The sequence below is a fragment of the Scyliorhinus canicula genome, chromosome 1 (assembly GCF_902713615.1).
Source record: "Scyliorhinus canicula chromosome 1, sScyCan1.1, whole genome shotgun sequence".
In the NCBI taxonomy this organism is placed as follows: Eukaryota; Metazoa; Chordata; class Chondrichthyes; order Carcharhiniformes; family Scyliorhinidae; genus Scyliorhinus; species Scyliorhinus canicula.
In genome coordinates, this window is record NC_052146.1 from 26,398,565 (window position 1) to 26,419,797 (window position 21,233).

At 48.3% G+C, this 21,233-nt stretch overlaps 1 protein-coding gene across 1 annotated transcript in view; it reads left to right on the plus strand.

The window, feature by feature from the left end:
* The window catches only part of pxmp2 (peroxisomal membrane protein 2), a 71,676-nt gene that overhangs the window by 21,212 nt on the left and 29,231 nt on the right, over window positions 1-21,233 (plus strand). The window contains exon 3 of the mRNA XM_038776715.1: window positions 13,026-13,188. Within this exon, the coding sequence (XP_038632643.1) occupies window positions 13,026-13,188 (163 nt within the window). The remainder of the gene's footprint in view (window positions 1-13,025; window positions 13,189-21,233) is intronic.

The following is a 21,233-nucleotide window of genomic DNA, read 5'->3' on the forward strand; positions in this document are numbered from 1 at the left end:
GTGATTGAGGGGAAGGAGGGAAATGGGGGAGGGGAGTTTAGGGAGGGGAAGGAGGGAAATAGAGGGGTGTGGGTGAGGGCATCCCTGGTCTTCCGGGAGTGTCGGATTCTCTGGGGGTTTACTGCAGGGCACCACGAGAGTGGTCCAGGTATTTTGAGTGGTCCTTGCACTGCTCAATGACAGCACGGGTGGCAACATGGGCCTCATTATATTGGGCCTCCACCTTGGTCTCAAGTCACTGCAGTAGATTGAAGAGCACCAGAGCTCAGCTCACAACGGATTATCATTACCCTCCGGCCATTGACCCGCTAAGGTTGCCGACACAGACCCATATCACTCTGGAGTGATGTAACTCAGACCCCGGGAGGGTGGAACAAGGCAATTGTGTGGGGGGGGGGGGGGGGGGGCATGGTGGGGGGGAGACAGTCGGTGGGATGGGGGGGCGGCATGGTGGTGGGGAGACAGTGGATGCGATGGGGGGGCGGGAGGCATGGTGGTGGGGAGATAGTGGGCGCGATTCTCCGCAAATGCGGCGAGTCGTAAAGGCTGCCGTGAAACTGGCCGTGTTTCACGGCAGCCTCCGCGTCCCCTCCCGGGACCCAATTCTCCCCCCCCGGGCGGGGCTAGCAGCGGGGCCCCGTAAACCACGGCATCGCGGCCTTAGCGACCGTCGCTAAGTCCAAGCGTCACGCCGGCTGACGTGCACGATGACGTCAGCCGCGCATGTGCGGTTTGGACGGCTCCAACCCACACATGCGCGGGGCCGTCATCTTCTTCGGCCGCCCCGCGGCTGATCCTGCGGGGCGGCGGAGGGAGAAAGAGTTCGTCCGTTACGGACGCACTGCCCGTGATCGGTGCCCACCGATCGCGGGCCCATGCCCCCCTTGGCACGGCCGTGGTATTGCCGTGCCAATCGGGGCTCTGGATGCCCAGAACGGGCATGTTGCGGCCGTTTTTACGACGGCAGCAAGCAGGTGTGTTTGCTGCCGTAAAAATGGCCGTAAAGGCCTGGGAACTTGGCCCATCAGCCTGGGGAGAATCGCTGTTCGGCGTAAAAAACGGCGAGCAGCGATTCGTGTCGTGGGGCGGCCGTGGGGGGGGGAAAAATGTTGGAGACGCCCTCCCGCTATTCTCCGACCCGTCGTGGGCAGCGGAGAATCGCGCCCAGTGGGTGGGATGGGGAGAGGAGGTGCGATGACGGACGAGGCCACATCCTCTGAGAAGCAGGGCCTCTTTGGTCCTCTGGGCATGTCGGATCTTTGCGACCGCTGCCTGTTCTCCATCCTCCAGCTCCACCGTGGGTCTCCCCGGGTTCGTTCTCCAACCCTTCCTTGTCACTTCATTGCAGTTTTAATGTAAGCCTACTTATGACACTAATAAAGATCATTATTGTCTGGCATGTTCCTCCTCTCCCCACCTCCAGCACGTCTCCCCGCTGCTGTGTCAGGTTGTAGAGCAGGTTGCAAAAAGTAGGAGACCCTCTGAGGGGTGTACTGCAGTGCAATACCAGAGGGGTCCAGGCATCAGAACCGCATTTTGAGCAGTCCAATGCACCACTCAACGACAGCAATGCATGGCAACATGGGCCTCATTATATCGGGCCTTCACCTCGATCTCAGGCCTCCTGACTGGTGTCATCAGCCAGGACTTCAGTGGGTTAAATAGCTGGCTTGTAATGCAGAACAAGACAGCAGCGCGGGTTCCCGTACCAGCCTCCCCGAACAGGCGCTGGAATGTGGCGACTAGGGGCTTTTCACAGTAACTTCAGTGAAGCCGACTTGTGACAAAAAGCGATTATTATTATATTATTATAATATTATTACCTCTTGTCCCCCAAGAGCCAACCTGTCATTCTGGGATGGTTCTCAAAGACGTCGAGGATCTCCCAAATGTCCCAGGATGTAGTTGCCATGCACAGTCCCCGGGTAGCAGGCATACATTGTTATGATATGGAGACAGTGCTCACCGCCTTTAGGTACATGCAAGTAAGGGCGTTTGTCAGACGGCAGGTGGCAGGGTTCCCTCTGCTGCCGCCACTTGGGGTTCAGGACAGGGTGCTCTCGGGAGTGTGGATTGGAGTGGGGAGGATCTCGGAACCGTACCAGGTGATGCAGGAGGAAGACGAGGCCTCGGTGGAGGAGCTGGGTGAGGAGATTGAGGAAGCGACGTGGGCGGATGCCCTGGAAAGGGTGAACTCCTCTTCTTGTGCGAGGCTTAGCCTCATACAGTTTAAGGTACTGCATAGGGCTCACATGACTGGGACAAGGATGAGCCGGTTTTTTGGGAGCGAGGACAGGTGTATTAGGTGCTCTGGGGGCCCAGCAAACCATGTCCATATGTTCTGGGCATGCCCAGCGCTGGGGGAATTTTGGAAGGGTGTAGCAAGGACGGTATCGTGGGTGGTAGGATCCAGGGTCAATCCAGGCTGGGGACTCGCAATATTTGGAGTTGCAGTGGAGCCGGGAGTGCAGGAGGCGAAAGAGGCCGGTGTTCTGGCCTTTGCGTCCCTTGTAGCCCGGCGGAGGATTCTTCTTCAATGGAATGATGCGAGGCCCCCATGCGTGGAAGCCTGGGTCAACGATATGGCAGGGTTTATTAAATTGGAGAAGGTGAAATTTGCCCTAAGGGGGGTCAGTGCAGGGGTTTTTCAGGAGATGGCAACCATTCCTCGATCTACTGGCTGAACGGTCAAATCAGAAGGTCAGCAGCAGCAGCAACTCGGTGGGGGGGGAGGGGGGTTGTCTCTTTGTTTTTGTTTTGGGTTGAATATCTGTTTTTTGCCAACGATGGGCGTTAATTTATTTTTTCTCTTTTGTATACACGGTGGGGGGGAGGGTTTGTTCTTTTTGTTCTTAGAATTTTCTGTTTTCTTTTTTGTGAAAATGTGAAAATTTGAATTAAAATAATTTTTTACAAAATGGAGACAGTGCTCACACACAATCTGAACATTCAGGAATGGAACTCCTTCCTGTTAATGAACGGCAGGCACTCCCTGATGCCCCGGTATACATAAGGCAACATGCATGCCATTTATCCTGCGGCACATGCTGCCCATCATCTCATCCAAAGACCAGCAACTTGGACCATCTCTGGCCTCTCCCTCTGGGTTCCTCCTCGGCCTGATGGATGGCAGGATCTTCAAAGTGTGCGGCAGCCCCCTGCACATAGGCGTGCTGCCTCCAACCTGTGGTGTCCCTGCTGCCGCCTTATTCTCTGGCTACCTGCCTCAGCTGCCACTGGCAATATGAGGGCAGCCTCTGCGGGATCCATACCAGCAAAACTTTTTCAATCTGGAAGGAAGTGGAAAAGGAGAGAGACTGACAATCAGTTGGGGCCTCCATCACAGGATGTTCAAATCCCGCCAACAAGTGCAGACCCGCCACCAACTCTTAACATGACTCACCCACCTTCTCTGAATGCCGACCAGCAAACCAGTTGTGCTGGCAAACCTTGCTCTGCACACTCAATCCTGCCACAACAGGAGTCCCGAGACCCCAGACACTGGTCCTCTGCCGGGATCAGTAGAGAGGCCGTACTCCGGTTCCCTCTCCTGATCCACACAATTACCCTTTGGTCACGAGAGGATCCACAGTGCTGCAGCCCAGCTGTTTAGTGTTTGATTGTTGGCAGCTGCCTCTAAGGTGCTGATGTCTCTAGAGTTCAGGCACAATGTTCAGGCTTCAAAGTTTCTGTGAGGTGCTATGCACTAATCGTCCTCTGAGGCATGGCACGTGTACGCTGGAGTAGGCACATGAGAGTTGAGGAGTGTGAACTGCTCTCATAACTAACATGGCTAATTCGTCATTTGTAACAGCCATCAGCTGTGCAGCTAGAGGCTGTTCACAGTAAAAGGGAGTATAATTGAATTTCAGCATTGAAGGAACAGCAAGGCTCTGTCCTGGAAGTGTTTAGTCAGACAGACCGGCTGAAGCTGTGGCTTGCCCCTGTTATGGGTCTCCATAATTTCAAAGTTGGCTTGAAGGCCTCATACCCAAAACAACCCCCCACCCCGGCCCTGTGGCGACCCCTGACCTGGACCGCTTCAGCCTCGACCAAGCCCAACTTCCCTGAGGGATCCCCCAACCCTGAGCACTGGGGCAGCAACTCCAGTGTCCTTGATCTGCATGCCAGAAAATGGAAATAGCTACTCACCTCCTCACTTCCCTCAGCAGCCATTGCGCCAGCTTCACGTTTTTGAAAAGGAGTACTCAGCGACACTCGTGTGATTTCTCACTGAGGAGTCGTATAAATCATGCTGCAATTGGCTTCAATCTCACTAATGAGATGTAAATGAATACAAATTAAGGTTAATAATATGCTCGTCATATTTGGACTAGATCCGGAACTCTCCATCGGACCGGGCCGGGTGAATTGCAAACTGGTTCTTTTCCCTCTCCCGCTATTTAACCAGCGCGCCCAGATCCACGCAGGGCTCAACACGGTGTTGGAATTGCGTCTAATGCCTGTTTCATCCCTTTCTCTTAGTGAAAACTGTTGCAAAGTAACATTCATGTCACACAAGTGCCAGATGATGACCATTTCCAACATGAGAGAATCTAACCACCTCCCCATGACATTCAAAAGAATTACCATTGCTGAATCCCCCCTAGCAACATCCTGGAGATTACCATTTGAGACAAAACTGAACGGGAGCACCCATGTTCGTATTATAGTTACCAGGGCAGATCTGAGACAGGGAATCCCATGGTGGACAACACACCTCCCTGACTCCCCAAAGTATGTCCACAAGGTACAATTCAGAAGTGTGCCGGAATACTAATTTGCCTGGATGACTGGTTTAGCTCACTGAGCTAAATCGCTGGCTTTTAAAGAAGACCAAGCAGGCCAGCAGCACGGCTCGATTCCCGTACCAGCCTCCCCGGACAGGTGCCGGAGTGTGGCGACTAGGGGCTTTTCACAGTAACTTCATTGAAGCCTACTCGTGACAATAAGCGATTTTCATTTTCATTTCATTTCAATAACACTCAAAAAGCTCAACACCATCCATGACAAAGCTGTCTGCTTGATCAGCACTCTATCCACCAAGTTAATTATTCACACCTTCTGCCATTCACGCACAGTGAAAACAGTGTGTACTAGATATAAGATTAACTGCAGCAATTCACCAAAACTCTGTCAAAAGCATCTTATTATTAAATTTATTTATTTATTTACCGAGACCTCTACTACCTGGAAGGACAAGAGCAGCAGATGCTTGGGAGCAGCACCATCTGTGAGTTCCCCTGCAAGACACACCATCCTTATTTGGAACTGTACCATTGTTCCTTTACTGTTATTTGCTCAAAATCCAGGAATTCCTGTGGGTGTAACTGTATCAGATGAATTGTCACAGTTCAAGTAGGTTCACAACACTTTCTAGGGGGGCAGTTGGGGATGGGGTAGCACATAGTCCATGAAAGACTTTTAAACAATTACGAAGCTGGTCTGCTTCTTCCACCTCCGTGCACAAATTACCTTTCTGACACCCAATTGGCCCCGTTATTTCTTAAGTTATTCTCTTGTTCCTTATATATTTATAAAACATATTAGGATCTTCCTTGATTTTACTTTACAATATTTTTTCATGCAGTTTCATTGCCTTCCTAATTTCCATTTTAATTGCCTCCTTACACTTTTTATACAGCTCTAGGCTTTCTGAAGTATTGCGCTCTTGGTATCTGACATATGTTTCCTATTTTTTGTCTTGTCCTACTCAATATTCTCTTTGAGATCCAAAGGAGTCTAGATTTGGGAGTCCCATCATTTTCTTGTGGGAACATCTTTGCTCTGAGCAAATCTGATCAGTGGACTTCTAACACAACCACCGTCTGCGGCACATTATAAAATCCCATCTCCAATATCTGGATGTAATGTTATGCTGACAACCTTAAAAAAATTATTTTACTGGATGTGGGCATTGCTGGCCAGGCCAGCAAATTTATTGTCCGACCCTAATTGCCCTTCATGAACTCCCAAGATCTCGGTGCTGAGAGCTTTTATCCCCTGACCCCATAACCTCATCCTTCACCTCCAATTCTTCGAACTATTTGTGCTTGGCGACATGTACTATCCCCTTAGTTTCAATGACTATTATGCTCCCCAGTTAGAGGTGGATGGGTGGCTTCTTGCTAGGGAAAATGTGAAAGGTGTGATGGAATCAATGGGCATTCCATGAATTGTATGAGACAGACGCTAACTGAAAAGGTAAACTTGAAGCGGTAAGACCAACACTAAGATTGGAAACAAAAATCTCTGGTTGAAACTTTCCAAAATGAGACCATGCCATCAGAGGGCAGAAGGTGATGAGTCCAGTGCTGCAGTACAGGTAAACTGAAGAAGACTGAGACTAGATCCAGAAGTTGAGAAAAAGCATGTTGTTGCAGATGTTTCTGTTACTGTAAGATAACATTGGCGATCTATGCCACCAAGACTCTGATAAGGAAATTTTGCAAATGAGTGCCATCTTTTTTGTGAATTCTGTACCCCTGGAACTTGGGTTGACTGTGCTATTTTTGGTTTGGGATCCTGAAGGACCAGAGTTTTTCTTTGGAAGGAAGGCAGTGTTTTTAAGGACTTTGACTGAGTTTGATAACCTCAATGCCTAGTAGAAGGCTGAACCAGTTCATACAGTCTGTCTTTGTTGTACCTGCCATTTTAATGTGAAATTTATAGTTTATAATCTAACGCAGTTTGTCTGTTAATTCATGTTCAACTAATGTTTACTTTGGGCTTCAGCAGATAGGTGATTAACTAACATAGTATTTAGTGTGTGCCAAGTGTATACCTTGGTATATGTTATATTTATAATAATTGGTCCCATTTTTACAGCAGGGTAGTGTGCAACTTAGCTCTGTAAACCTGTCTTAATATCTTTGGTTAACAAAAATCTGTCAACCTCAGCTTAAAACTAGCAAATGAATGAGCTACAATTGCTGTTTGCGGAAGAGTGGAAGTTTCTGCCAGTCTTTGCAAGTAGATGTGGCTCCACCAATCGCAAATAAGGAGATATTTCAGATTCACCAATTGGCTGCTTGCCAAGTCTATCAAACTGACATCACGGGCTCTGCCACAGAATCTAAAAAGGAAGTCCTGGGTAAGTCCATTAAATCAAGGGTGTTCAAGCAAACATCTCAGTGTTATAGCCGCTAGCAAGAAGATGGTAGATCAAAGGCAGTCAGCGGCGGAGGGGTTAAAAAGAACACGCAGACAGGCAAAAGGTTTCCAACAGTACCAATATGGAATGGTGACGTCTCCTTGTTGGTTAATGATTAGTGTGATATGTGGTAGATTTTCAAATCTTTGCTACTATTGACCGTTTAATAAATAAAATATTCTTTAGTGGCTTCTCGTGGGTACACATGCCATGTCTCAGATAATGATTATTGCATTGCATTTCAATAAAACCTTGAAGCCTGAATTCTAGAAGCGTCAGCACCATAGAGGCAGCAGCCAACAATCATACACTCATGATCTGGGCTTCAGCGCTGGGGATATCCTTGCATCCAAAGAATGAGTGTGTGGATCAGGGGAGGGCACCTCCCAATGTTCCCGTCAGGGATCTGGGACTGGGGTCTAGGGGCTCCTGATGTGGCTGGGGTGAGTGTGCAGAGCGAGGTTTTCCAGCACAGCTGGCTCAGTGGATGATACTCTGAGGGAAGGCGGGACACACTCTGGGATAGGGGATTGGTTGTTTCGGGGTGGAAGCCCTAACTGATTGTCGACGTCTCTCCTTCTCCAATTCCTTTTTAAAAAATAAATCTAGAGTACCCAATTCATTTTTTTCCAATTAATGGGCAATTTAGTGTGGCCAATCCACCTACCCTGCACATCTTTGCGTTGTGGGGGTGAAACCCACGCAGACACTGGAGAATGTGCAAACTCCTCAGGACAGTGACCCAGGACCGGGATCGAAGCTGGGACCTTGGCCCCTTGTTCCTTCTCCAGAATGTCTGGTGTTCTCAATCTTGCGGAGGATATCCTCATGGTGCTGCTGGCAGTCCAGGTGGCTGGACGCCAGAGAAGGCAGCAGTGTCGATGCAGTCTGGAGGTGGCTTCCCATGTGCAGGGAGCCACCGCACACCCTGAAGACCCGGCTGCCCATCAGGCCAAGGAGGGACGCAAAGGGAGACTCCAGCAATGGCCCAAGGTGTACAGATGTCGTTGGTCATTCGATGAGATAACATAGCAACTGCCGCAGGAGACTACTACCTCTGGATAATACACATGTGTGCATGCTTCCCAGGGAGCGAGCATGACAGCTGCATCCTGGACACTGGAAATCCCCGACACCATCGACCATCCATGGATGACAGGTTGACTCTTGGGGATAAGGGGTACCCGCAGTAGTCCTGGCTGACAATACCAGTTTGGAGGTCAGAGATCAAGGCGGAGACCTGACATCAAGAAACCCATGTTACCACCTGTGCTGCCATTGAGTGGTGCATGAGACTGCTAAAAATGCAGTTCATATGCCTGGACCGCTCTGGTGGTGACTGCAGTACAGCCCCCCAGATAGTCTTTGTGGTGGCTTGCTGTGCCCTCTACAACCTGGCACAGCAGCATGGTGACATGCTGAGGAGGTGGAGCAGGAGGGGCTGGTGGAAGGGTCCAGGGAGGAGTTGGAGGATGGAGGACAGGTGGAGGCAAGGGATCCGGCACATCACCCCAGGGTGATGGACCTATGTCAGCACTGTCAATGGGTCAATATACAAGGCAGGAGAGTGATGATAACCTGCTGTGAGATAAGCTCTGGTGCCTCTCAGTTTATATTAAAGTCTAACTCCTGTTTTCTGAAGACAGCGTGCTCACAACCATCCTCTGAATGGGGTCTGCAATGGGGGTGTTTGACCTTGGACCACTGTGCCTAGGGGTGCAGGGTGGGGGGAGCAGATGGTAACCGGGGGTGGGGATGCTGGCTGGGCCGCTGTGAAGGTTAACATAACAGAGACTTCACATGGATCAGGTCTAACATGATTTAATCATGCACATTTGACATTTCCATTACCCTTAGCTACAGACAGTGTCGCCCCCACTAGTGCCTCCCGATGCCCACTCCGTGATCCTTAATCTCCTTCAACTCACGTGGCCTACTGCTATGTTTAGGTGTGCCCCCAGGGTGCACATCAGAGGTAGAGCAATCCTGTTGCTTTTCACATCCTGTGGCCTTTGATCCTATTGGCGGATGTCCTCTGGAGGGCCTGGGGCTAGAAGACCCCTGCTGATTTACGGTGTCGCCATGCCACCATGTTCTGCCCACTGCCCTTGAGTTGCGCTGGTGTCAAGAGGGTGGCGGGATTTGGGAGAACTGGAGACTGACATTGTCTCCTTGGTGGCAGGTCCTGGTTTGGCCTCCAGTGCTTCCTCTTTTCTGATGGTACTGGTGGAGCCTTGGGGTCTCCATGAGACAAAGAGACTGATGGAGTGAGCTCCAGAGGCCTCTGCCGACCATGTTGCCTAACCATTGCCTGCACTATGGCGTCAATGCCCACAGCGATGGTCTTCTGTGACTTGACCAACCCCTGTTGTGCCTCAACAATGTCCACATGTGTCTGGGACATATCTCTCATCGACTGGGACATGATGTTGAGGCCCTCAGAAATGGTCGTCACAGATTGAGCTATGCCATGGACACCAAGACTCAAGACACTGACTTCGTGCTGCATGCTCTCCGCAGAGGTCGCCACCTTAGCCATGTTGGTCTCCTTGCCATGTATTGTCAGCATCACCTGCCGGAGACTCACCAACATCCCCTCCTGAACTTCACAGCTGTGTCCCAGCAATTGCATCAGCTGTGGGATAATCTTGCCAGAGGCACGACATCTGACTGGGACTCAGCTGAGCAGACCTCCAACTGCTGATTCCCTTGGATGTTCCTGCCTCCACCTGATGTGCATCAGCAACTGTGTGGTTCTCACCAGATTGTGCCCCAGAAACCTGTTCACTAATGCCCTCCACTGAGGTGTGAGTCTCTGCACTGGTGAAAGGTGGGGATTATAGCTGTAACACGTCGCTAGTGGTCCCCCCAGAACTCTCCTCCAAAGTAGTCTCTTGGGTGGAAGGGATGGGGATGGCCTCAGGATTAAATGGAGATCCTGCGAGAGAATAGACATGTGGTCAGTGAGAGGGATGGATCAATTTTTCTGACATAGAAAACTCACTTGAGACAGGCCATCTGGGTAAAGGCGCAGTAGATCCTCAACTTTGTGATGCAGATTAACCTTGCTGCAGATGACTGCTCTCTCTTCGGTCAACCCAGCAAACTCCAGGGCCTGTTCCTCATAGTTGGTGAGGACTCGGATCTCTGGTACTCCACCGCCCCTTTCACGTCCATTATGAGCCAATTTATCTTGTGGGGGCAAAGAGGGGGCATTGTGAGCGATACGCATGATGGATTGGGGAGTCTGGCAGATGGCATGTGTGGGCACCAGAACTTGATATGAGGAGGCTGTGCTGGTGGGTGCCAGGGAGTGCTGAGGAACAAGCACAAAGATTGGATGTGGGGGAGGGTGTGAGGTGCCAGCCGGTGATTTGTGGGATGGGGGAGGGTTCGTAATTTGAGGCGTGGTTGGCAGAGCTGACGGCAGGAGAGAGGTGGTAACTTTACCTTGTCACTCGACAGAGAGTTTGTTGGTCTTCTTCCGACATTGTATGGTGGTCCTCTTTGACATGCTGCCCACTGCCTCACAGGTGGCATTGGTGGTCCTGCTGCTTACACTCTGACCCCCTTGGGGAACTGGATGTCCCATCTCGCATCCACTGCATCCAGAAGCCCTGTGAGGCCAACATCCTCAAAGCGAGCGGCAGGTGTGCGCGTTGCCATGCTTGTGTGTTGACTGTGGTTGGGTGGTGAGGGAGCGCTTAAATGTAGCTCCTTTTGTTAGCAGCGAGATGCTGAGGTGCAAGTTCAGTGAATCTGACGGCGAGACAACCAGAAATGGCGAGAAGCTTGTGGGGGCTCATTTCCAGCACTAACTAGCATTAGATACGGGCCGTGATCTCACCAGTGCGGCTGTCAGGAAACACCCCAATCGCACCCAAAATGACATTTCGAACATTTTCCATTAAACCGTGCCCTTTTAAATTGCGGCCGTTTTCTGAATCTGTTCATAACCTGTTAATGATCTGTGTAGTTGGAGCTCCAAGTTTCTTTGGCAAAGATACGCAGAAGACCGATATTAAGGGAATGCTCAAGGGTGATTAGTTGATGTTAATATGGAATACTGGATAGTTTGCTTTATAAAAGCGATTTAGAATATTTTATTTATGATGGCTTTTATTTTAGCATTGTGATCAAGAGGATATTGTGATGGTCAGTAAGAAAGGGTAGGTAGGTAAGGTGTGGCACTGCTGGCAAATGGGGAATTGAGTTCACTTCTACTGCAGTCGGATGAGCCAATTCAGACGGCCCAGCTAGAATGTGAAGTTGTTAGTTGCTTGCTCCTGCTCTTTAGCTATGTGCCATACACCGGTATGTGCCATGCACCTTGTGGCAAAGGCTTGCCCTCATAGTGAGGTTCTGAAGCATGTAGCAAACCATGACAAGTCATGCAATGCTGTGGCTTATAGTACAGTACTCCTACAGAGTGATTTGAGGCAGCAAAAGCATTGTAAAAGCACCTTGGGGTTCTGCTTCAACGCATTTCATGTGGCAGTATAGTTTTCCTTATTTTTGCTATCTTGCACACCAAGTCATGAGCCAAGTGGTCAGTTGTGTGCACAACAACTGCCCTGTTGTTTGTTTGGGAGGCTCAAATAGGGATGAACTGCTGAAGAATGAGGGCAGCATGACTGCTGCCAGATGCTGATTATTGACCTGCACGATGGGGGAAGCATACAATTCTGCCAATGGTCTGTGATTCCTCTGTGTGTTTCCCTCTGATACAAGAGAATGAAATGTATTCAGATGTCTTTGCACACAGAACCTCAGTGACCTTCCTTAAGCAATAATAAGTGGCAAAGTGGGAGGCGTTTCAAATATTGCCTGCTCCAGCCTAGCAAACTCCTGACATTTGGGTCACTGACACCATCACAGCTACTGAATGCTGTCCTCTCCCTGCTGCCTGGCTGCAATTCAAAAGGCAGAATTCAGGGAGGACTTTCTTGGTGAAGTAAGGATGTTTTACATGCTGTTCCTTGCTGAAGTGGTGGTAAGAAAATTGCTTCCTGCAGACCCTGGGCTCATGTGACCTCCTGCTGAAAGTCCGTCACCCCTCCCTCTTTGAGCAGCTTGCCCTCCTCGCTGGCATCTCTGCTTATTCTCCCTGCTAGGTTGCAGGCCAAGGGGAACACAAACCACTGCACCCATGGCCAGGACTTAAGGTTGGGTGATGACATCATGGTACTGCTGGCAGCAAATCAGTGTCATGATCTGCCTATTCTTTATATATCTGTGCCCACTCTCTGCACCCATCCTAATAGTCTGACCAAGAAACAGTACTAGACCTGTGTGGCATGCATGAATGCCATTTTGGAACCAAAATAGCACCTGTAGAACCAAATAATAGGTGTTACTCAACCAAATGGTGCAGCCACTTTGGCCCCAACAGAAAATTCTGTTGCCTCGTCACTAATCTCATTCCCTTTAGTGGCCATTGCCTCAGGCTGAATCTGATAAGATTATTTGAATCTTGAAAGTCCTATTTTGATCTTGAGCAGGCTTTCAAACCTCACGCTGTGCATCACAAAGACAGTTTCTGCCACCTCTGCAGCATTGCCCAATCTTATTTTATCCCCATTGCCACTGACGCACAATTTTTGTTGTATTGCCTCTGATAAATACAGAACAGTTTCACAACAGGAGAGGTTGTAGCTTCTCAAGTGGCAATTCTGTTTCAGTAACCATTGTATTCTCTCAGGCTTGGTCCTTGGGCCATTGATAGTAACCGTACTCTGTCATATTTGCTACAGATGGAGTAATTTGTTTAATAAATCTTTTCCTAACATTTCCTTGAAGCCGAATAAGAAAGAACATAAAATATTTCAGTTTGTTTTACTTCACTGAAAAATGCTTTTATTTTCTGTTTCAGGTTGGTTTTCACGGGCCCACTAAGTCATTACTTTTACCATTATCTGGATAAAGTGATTCCGTCCAATGTTCCCTATTCCCAGATCAAGAGACTTCTGTTGGACCGTCTGATGTTTGCTCCAGCATTCCTCGCTCTTTTCTTTGTAGTTGTCAGTCTACTTGAGGTGGGTGCTAGTGATCATTAAAAGGACAGGAACTTATCTTGGGGTGATATGTTGTCATTGGTGACTGAAGAAAAGCGAATATGAGGTTAATCGATCTAAGAAAGAGGTTGTGGGTTTGTGAAATCTGCGACAGATGGTATGAACATATGACCGAGGAGCAGGAGAAGGCCACTCGGCCTTCGAGCCTGCTCTGACATTCAATAAGAATATGGTTGATCTCACTGTAACCTCACACATACCCCGATAACCTTTCACCCCCCTTGTTTGTCAATCTACCTATACCTTGAAAACATTGCAGACACTGTTTTCACTGCCTTTTGAGGAAAGGAGTTTCAAAGACTCCGTACCCTCTGAGAAAAAAAAAATCCTTCTCCTCTCCGTCTTAAATAGGTGACCCTTTATTGTTGAACAGAACTCTTAGTTCTAGATTCTCCCACAAGAGGAAACATCCTCTCCACACCGGTTCTGTCAAGACCACTCAGGATCATGTATGTTTAAATAAAGTGTGAAGTTGTGAAATGTTAGATTGTGTAATTGTGAGCTCTGGGAGAGAGTGCAATGCTATTGTGGTTCGAGAGAATGATTGTAGTTTTGAATAATTCTCACCCCCGCAAAGCCTGGCAACATATAAACCAGATAATTCCACTCAACTCGGCCAAACACTTTCTCTGCATCTCAGAAAATAACCAGTGCACAGTTTCTGAAAAGCCTGGATCGCAGTTAAAACCTTCCAATGTTATTACTCGCAAATCTTCCCCTAATAAACCTAGTCTAGTCCCCCCGCACAATTGTCAGAAGGATGTCTTCCAGCCTTTTGGCCAGAACCTTAGATAACCCTTTTAAGTTGACATTTGGAAGAGATATTGGCCTATAGGAGGCACATCTCTCCGGTGCCTTGCCCTCCTTTAGAATCAAAGTAATATTAGCCTTGCGTAGAGTTGGTGGCAACATCCCCGACTCAAAAGAGTGAAAATATACAAACCCACCACCGGGTCCTTCAATTCCCTGTAAGAAACTCACCCCCAAAGCCATCCAGTCTTGGTGCCATACCCAACTGAAGCTCTTAATTGGCCTTTAATACCTTCTCCTCAGAAAGAGGAGTATTAAAACCCCACGTTGACTTCCAACTCACCACCAGATTGCCAGACTTGTATCATCCCGCATGGAATTCCCTAAAAGCCCCATTTATTTCTTCTGTCTTTGTAATCCTTTTCCCTCCTGTAGGCTGCAGAGAGGGGATTGCCCTGGAGTCAGCCTTTTTCTTTGTCAAGCAGGCTAAGTATTTGCTCGATTTATTCCCAAACTCTTACAACTTCTGCCTTGCAAAATTTAAGCTTTTCTCGGCCTGCTGAGTCAATAGGAAGTGAAGAGCCACCCTGGCCGCACCAACCTCCTTCACTAACTGCCTATTGGGAGTCTTATATCTCTCGTCCACCTTTGCCAAGCAACCCGCAACTGGCTCTGCAGATGGCTCTCCAGCATCTTGCACTATTTATTAGCTGCATAAGAAATAATCAGCCCCCTACCATAAGCCTTGCACATCTCCCACAAAACAGAGTGGAAATGCCTGGGGTCAAGCTAATTGAGAGGAAAAACACAAAATCTTTTTTAAAGTGCATAGTAAATGATGTATCTCTTATCAGAGAGGCATCAAACTTCCATGTTCTCAACTGGGTGTTGCTCGTTCTGGGTGAGTGTGCTTTACACTCAATTGGCTCTGTTTTATTCCTTAGCTCTAGAGTCGCCAGGTATCCTTATGATACCGCCACAAGATTCAAGTTCAAGTTCAGATCAATGACTCAATACACCAGTTAGTAAGTTCAAACAAGACATGTTTATTATTACACAGTTATTTGCTACTCATGCATATAAACTAAGACTAAACTGTTCCTTCCACTACTTAGGCCAATACTTATCTGAAATAAGGGAACTGCTTGATCAGGGAACAATGGCCTCTTGCTTTGTCCTGGATCCGCAGGCTTCCAGTTGGTGTGGACTAAAGGGGTCAGGAGTGTCTACTCTCGTAGCGTGCGTTGTATGACACTTACTTGTCGGTGTAGCAATTGGCCAGGCCTCTCCTCACGTTCACGGTCCTGGAGAGCTGCTGCAAAGGTGTTCTGCTGGGAGGTCCGGCTAAGAGAGAGAGCTGGGGTCGGGGTCTCTGTCTTATACTGTTTTGGGTTTCGCGCCCATCTGGGCAGACCCTCTATAAACTTGCAATCGATTGGATCTCTTCCCAATCGATTGATTTGAATTTCCCCAATAACGGGGCTGTTCCTTGATCACTGGGCGGTTCTTTCCACCTTATTTGTGTCATTTTGTTTCAGACTCCACTGGCGCCGGATTGTCTGACCTGCTATAGAATGTTTCAATCTCTTCTAATTGTTGTGTCCATTGTGCCTGGGAATCACCGGGAATCGCTCAATTAATATTCGCAGCTTGTTAGTTTCTGTGCTGTCTGGTTTCTTCACAGGCAGAATCCACAGAGAGGTTCTGCAACCTGCTTGCCTCTCTGTCATTGTCCAATTCTCCCTGCATGCAACTCAATGTTCCATTTTATGTCGGGAAGTGGCCAGCTTCGGTGGCTACACTCCCTCCTTGTTATCCTAACGCAATAGCGTGACGGATCACACAACTACGGTGTCTCTGTTCCCTGACCTCAGCAAGTTCCATGGCCTCTGCACTTTTCTCAACTATGCAGAAAATTTTTACCTACAATCTCTATTTGGCGCTATGTAATAGGGGACATGCATTATCAAAATCACAACGGGAACCTCTAACTCACCTTAAATAAACTACACTCAACTTATATTCCATCATTCTATCTTCCTGTCAGTACAGATTAGAACAATGTTCATTATACACTTCTCTGACCCGGCAGTCGAGCTCAGAGATACATAATCATTCAAAACACATTCCTTTATTTACATGGCATGGCAACAACGAAACGAAAATCCTTTTTTACATTTCAAGGGGTTCGAGGGACTGATGGAAACCGAAGATAGGGGATCTCATCCTATATACCATCGCGGTACGAGAGCGGTAGGCTCTCCTTCGCCATTTCCTCATCATAAAAGTCTGTACTATGATGCAGACAATCGCCAGTGCCAAAAGCAATTCTACTACATATGACAAGGAGTACCAATTCATAAATTTGGTACACCAGGTCGGGTTACTGCTGCTTGTTACTGGGCTCTGGGTAAACTGTTGAAGGGAAGCATTTACGGCTGGTGGAGTGGGGGTAAGGGGGTTCGTGTCCCCGCGCAACCACATGGATCCCATAATGCTGGATACAACAATGAAAGACAGTTGCTGCATCTTCTCTTCTCTTCTCTTTTCCTGCTTTGGTCTTCTCCTGCTTTGATCCTGTTCTTGGTCTCTCCTCGGAATGTCCAAGCTATGGGATCAAGCATAGTATCTGTTAGTGAACCGTTTAACATCTTGAATTTTAGGATGTCTGTCCTCTTATGCCAAGTGTCCCTTTATGATTGGTCACTCCATGTGACTACCTCAATTTTTTTTTTCAAACCATATTTAGGACCAGACATGCACTTAACTACTGTGCCACTGCGAGCCATCTCGCAGGCTTTGCAATTTACCATCCCAATGTTCCTGGATGTAAATAGCATGTGGAATGGCAACCAAAGGGCTACCTAAAATAAACAAACAAAACCAAACTTTTAGAAATAAGACTGTCGAAATGAGTTGCGTATGGGCCGCGACGGGTAAGATTTGGGTGGAATCCCCGGGTAGGGCGTGCTGTGCTGTACCCGAGCTTAGTTGACCAGTGGGGTGGTCCTCAGACAGGGCGGGTCCTCAATGCCGTTTCTCCACTGCCTGAGCGACCTGAAACGAACGGGCAAGAATGTAGTCATCATGGGGGTTGCGTCTTCTGTCCTCCAAACAGAAGAGCAGGTATGAAACTGGAGCGAGGGAGCTCCCAGTGGATTCAAGGGAGAAGCCTTTAGCTGGGCTTCAGACATTTCAGCTGATTTGGCGTCTTGCAAGTTCTCTGAGATATCTGCTGATAAGACTTCCGTCGAATCAGAAGGGCAGTTATGAAATGGGGTCCGTAAAGCTCTCAGCTGTCCTAGCTGACCAGCAAGCCTGGCAAGTTCCCTTAGGTATCGGTGGACAAACTGTGCGTGTGGCCGCAGAGCTACTGTTGCTGGAAAACAAACAAAACACAAACATGCAACAAACATACTGCAGGTTCCAGGAGTGGTGGCGTGGGGCTCTGAAAAGCTGTTTAAATTTAAACACTGAACATTTAACAAACACATACAAACAAACATGCAACGAATATCGTACAGGTTCCATCAGAAAGAAGGATACCGTAAATCACATTTGGCTTGGGTTGTAACTAGCATATGGAGTCAGTGCAGTGTGACCGAAGAAGAGAGGAAGGAGGAGGGAAACAAAAATGAATTGGCATTGCTGAGGTATCCCTGCCATGAGAAGTGGTGGGTAAGTGCTCATAGTTTGCATGGTGCAGCTGGGACCTTGTAGCTGCTGTGGGTGGTGTTCTCTTTCATATCTGGGGCGGGTCTAGCTGGTGGTGGGGGTCTCCTGCAATCTCGGGCGAAGTGTCCTGGCTACCCACAGTTGTAACATGACCCCTGAGGCACATAAGGCGGAGCAGGCACTCTGGTGCATTGTTCCCTTGGGTATTGTTCCCTGAGTGGGGGGTCGGGGCTGTTGGTTTTGTTGCTGCTTAGGGGGGCATTGGTGGGCTGATTCTGTTGCTGTTTTGGGGGGGCTTGACATTCTCGTGCGTAGTGTCCTAATTGTCCGCAATTATAACACTCCTGGGATTTCTGGGGTGGGCTGTTTCTATCGTCATTTATCCATGCAGGGTTTTGATGTGTTTTAACTGCATGTCTGCATCTGCTTGAGCCTCCTCGGGCTTTTTAAATGCTGTCTTATCATGAATAGATTGCTCCCAAGCGTGGTCGCCTGCTAATTAACTTTTGCAAAGAATTGATGGGGGTCTGAAGTGGGGAGCATCGGGGTGATTTTCTCACACGCGTCCCTTAGTTGAGTCACGGTTAAAGGGGTGGTGTAAGTGATCTCGGGTGCGCTGTCTGCGATGGCTTTTCGTTGGGTGGTGACTGGGTTCATTGGTGCGGGTGCTATCTGATCTGTGGGGAGTTGGGGCGCTTTCCTTTTCTGCTGCGTTTCTAGCGCACATGTTCCCTGAACATATCGCTGCGCTGTCTCGCTTAATTCCTGCCAATCTGGTGCATTCTCTTCCTCTAGTTGCGTTCCAAAAGTGTCTTGGAAGCCATTCTGCACAGAAAGCAGAGATTGCAGATCCGCAATCTGCTTCCTACACTTAGCATGGTCCATTGTGCTTTGCCGTTGCTCAGTGGTGGCAGCATGGAGTGCCCTTAAAGCTGCCTTCAGGTCGCTACACTGCTTCTTCAGTGTATCTACCGGCTTCTCTGATTCTTGTCTTATCAAGACTGCACGCTGCACATCCTGATAGGCTTTTTCATACTGTACTTGGGAGCTGCACAGATGGGCTAGACAAGACTGGTGTGCCCTCTTGGCATCATCCACCTCTCTATCCTTATCTGCCAACTTCTTTCTTAATTCTAAATTCTCTCTCTCTATATCACTGACATCCACTTTACTCATGCAATGCCTTTCCTCTAATTCTGCTCGGAGCGTCCTGACGACCTCCTCTGTGCCTCGCAATTGTGCCAAGCAGGACACAATTGCCATCGGCTTACGTGCTTTACCTAAATTCCTTTTGTCAATTGCGCTCAGGTCCTCCCACCAAGTATGTCCTATACTCCCGGGGCCTGTTTCCTCATTCAAACAGAATTCGCTCCAAAGGGGCCATCCTTTCCCTTTTGAGGTACTTCCTGATCTCTTGTTCCCAAACGAGACACTGACCTACTCTGCTGGCCGTTGCGACCACAAACTCTTGGGGGTGCATGAGGCATTCTATTGCCTGCATGGACATCTCTTTCTCAATGCTCTCTCTTAAATTTAGAACAAGGGATGCTAAGGCGGTGTTATACAATACGGGTACGGCTTTCGCTATTTTCCGAAGTATAAACTCCCGACAGTTTGTCGCAACAAAAATCTCTCAGTTTTACCTTATAACCCTGTTAGTTACGCATGCAAAAACACACTTCCGAATTATGAGCATTGATGTGAACTACTTGAACACTTGTGGTTTTTCCTTTTCCCAATTGGATTTCTGATTCAAATTGCTGGGTTCTCTCGGAGTGGGGGGGACCACTTCTAGTCGAGTCCCGTCAGAGTTTGCCACTAAATGTTGCTCGTTCTGGGTGAGTGTGCTTTACACTCAATTGGCTCTGTTTCATTCCTTAGCTCTAGAGTCGCCAGGTATCCTTATGATACCGCCACAAGATTCAAGTTCAAGTTCAGATCAATGACTCAATACACCAGTTAGTAAGTTCAAACAAGACATGTTTATTATTACACAGTTATTTGCTACTCATGCATATAAACTAAGACTAAACTGTTCCTTCCACTACTTAGGCCAATACTTATCTGAAATAAGGGAACTGCTTGATCAGGGAACAATGGCCTCTTGCTTTGTCCTGGATCCGCAGGCTTCCAGTTGGTGTGGACTAAAGGGGTCAGGAGTGTCTACTCTCGTAGCGTGCGTTGTATGACACTTACTTGTCGGTGTAGCAATTGGCCAGGCCTCTCCTCACGTTCACGGTCCTGGAGAGCTGCTGCAAAGGTGTTCTGCTGGGAGGTCCGGCTAAGAGAGAGAGCTAGGGTCGGGGTCTCTGTCTTATACTGTTTTGGGTTTCGCGCCCATCTGGGCAGACCCTCTATAAACTTGCAATCGATTGGATCTCTTCCCAATCGATTGATTTGAATTTCCCCAATAACGGGGCTGTTCCTTGATCACTGGGCGGTTCTTTCCACCTTATTTGTGTCCTTTTGTTTCAGACTCCACTGGCGCCAGGATGACTGACCTGCTATAGAATGTTTCAATCTCTTCTAATTGTTGTGTCCATTGTGCCTGGGAATCACTGGGAATCGCTCAATTAATATTCGCAGCTTGTTAGTTTCTGTGCTGTCTGGTTTCTTCACAGTCAGAATCCAGAGAGGTTCTGCAACCTGCTTGCCTCTCTGTCATTGTCCAATTTTCCCTGCATGCAACTCAATGTTCCATTTTATGTCGGGAAGTGGCCAGCTTCGGTGGCTACATGGGGGCGGAGTGGAGGGAAAGAGCCCGCAAGCATAAATTCCAAGGAAACGGGGGCATGGTCTGAGATTAGAATGACATCTATGGAGCAAGAGGACAGAAGGTGCAAGATCATCCTTGGCACATAAAAAGTAAATTCTAGTATTATGTTGATGCAGGGCTGAAAAAAAAATGAAGTCCCTACCCTTGGGGTATAAAGTCCTCCAAATGTTCACATAACCCGTCTTCTCACAAGCTGAGGCCAGCAAGGGGGAGGGAGGGTTCTTGGTGACTTGTGCTTATCTACCAGGGGATTCAGATGGCAGTTAAAATCGCGAACCACAATCGAGTTAGCTGAAGCAAAATCCAAAAAAGCCTTAGTAATCTTTATTTTTTATAATCTTTGTTGTTACAAGTAGGCTTACATTAACACTGCAATGAAGTTACTGTGATAAGCCTCTAGTCGCCACATTCCGGCGCCTGTTCGGTTGGAGAATTCAGAATGTCCAAATTACCCAACAGCACGTCTTTCGGGACTTGTGGGAGGAAACTGGAGCACTTGGAAAAAATCCACGCAGACACGGGGAGAACGTGCAGACTCAGCACAGACAGTGACCCAAGCCGGGAATCGAACCTGCACCCTGGCGCTGTGAAACAAAAGTCCTAACCACTGTGCTATAATTTGGGTTCCGTAAACCTTCATTAATGAAACAATACTCCACGCACTGCACCTCTAATAATCACAGACCTGCCCCCTTGTCCTCAGTGCAAGTTTCAATCCTAAATGGGAGTTTCTAATTATTAAGAATTGCCATCCCCTGCTGCGTCACGAAAAGGAAACAAAGAAAATTGGCCCCACCCACTCTCG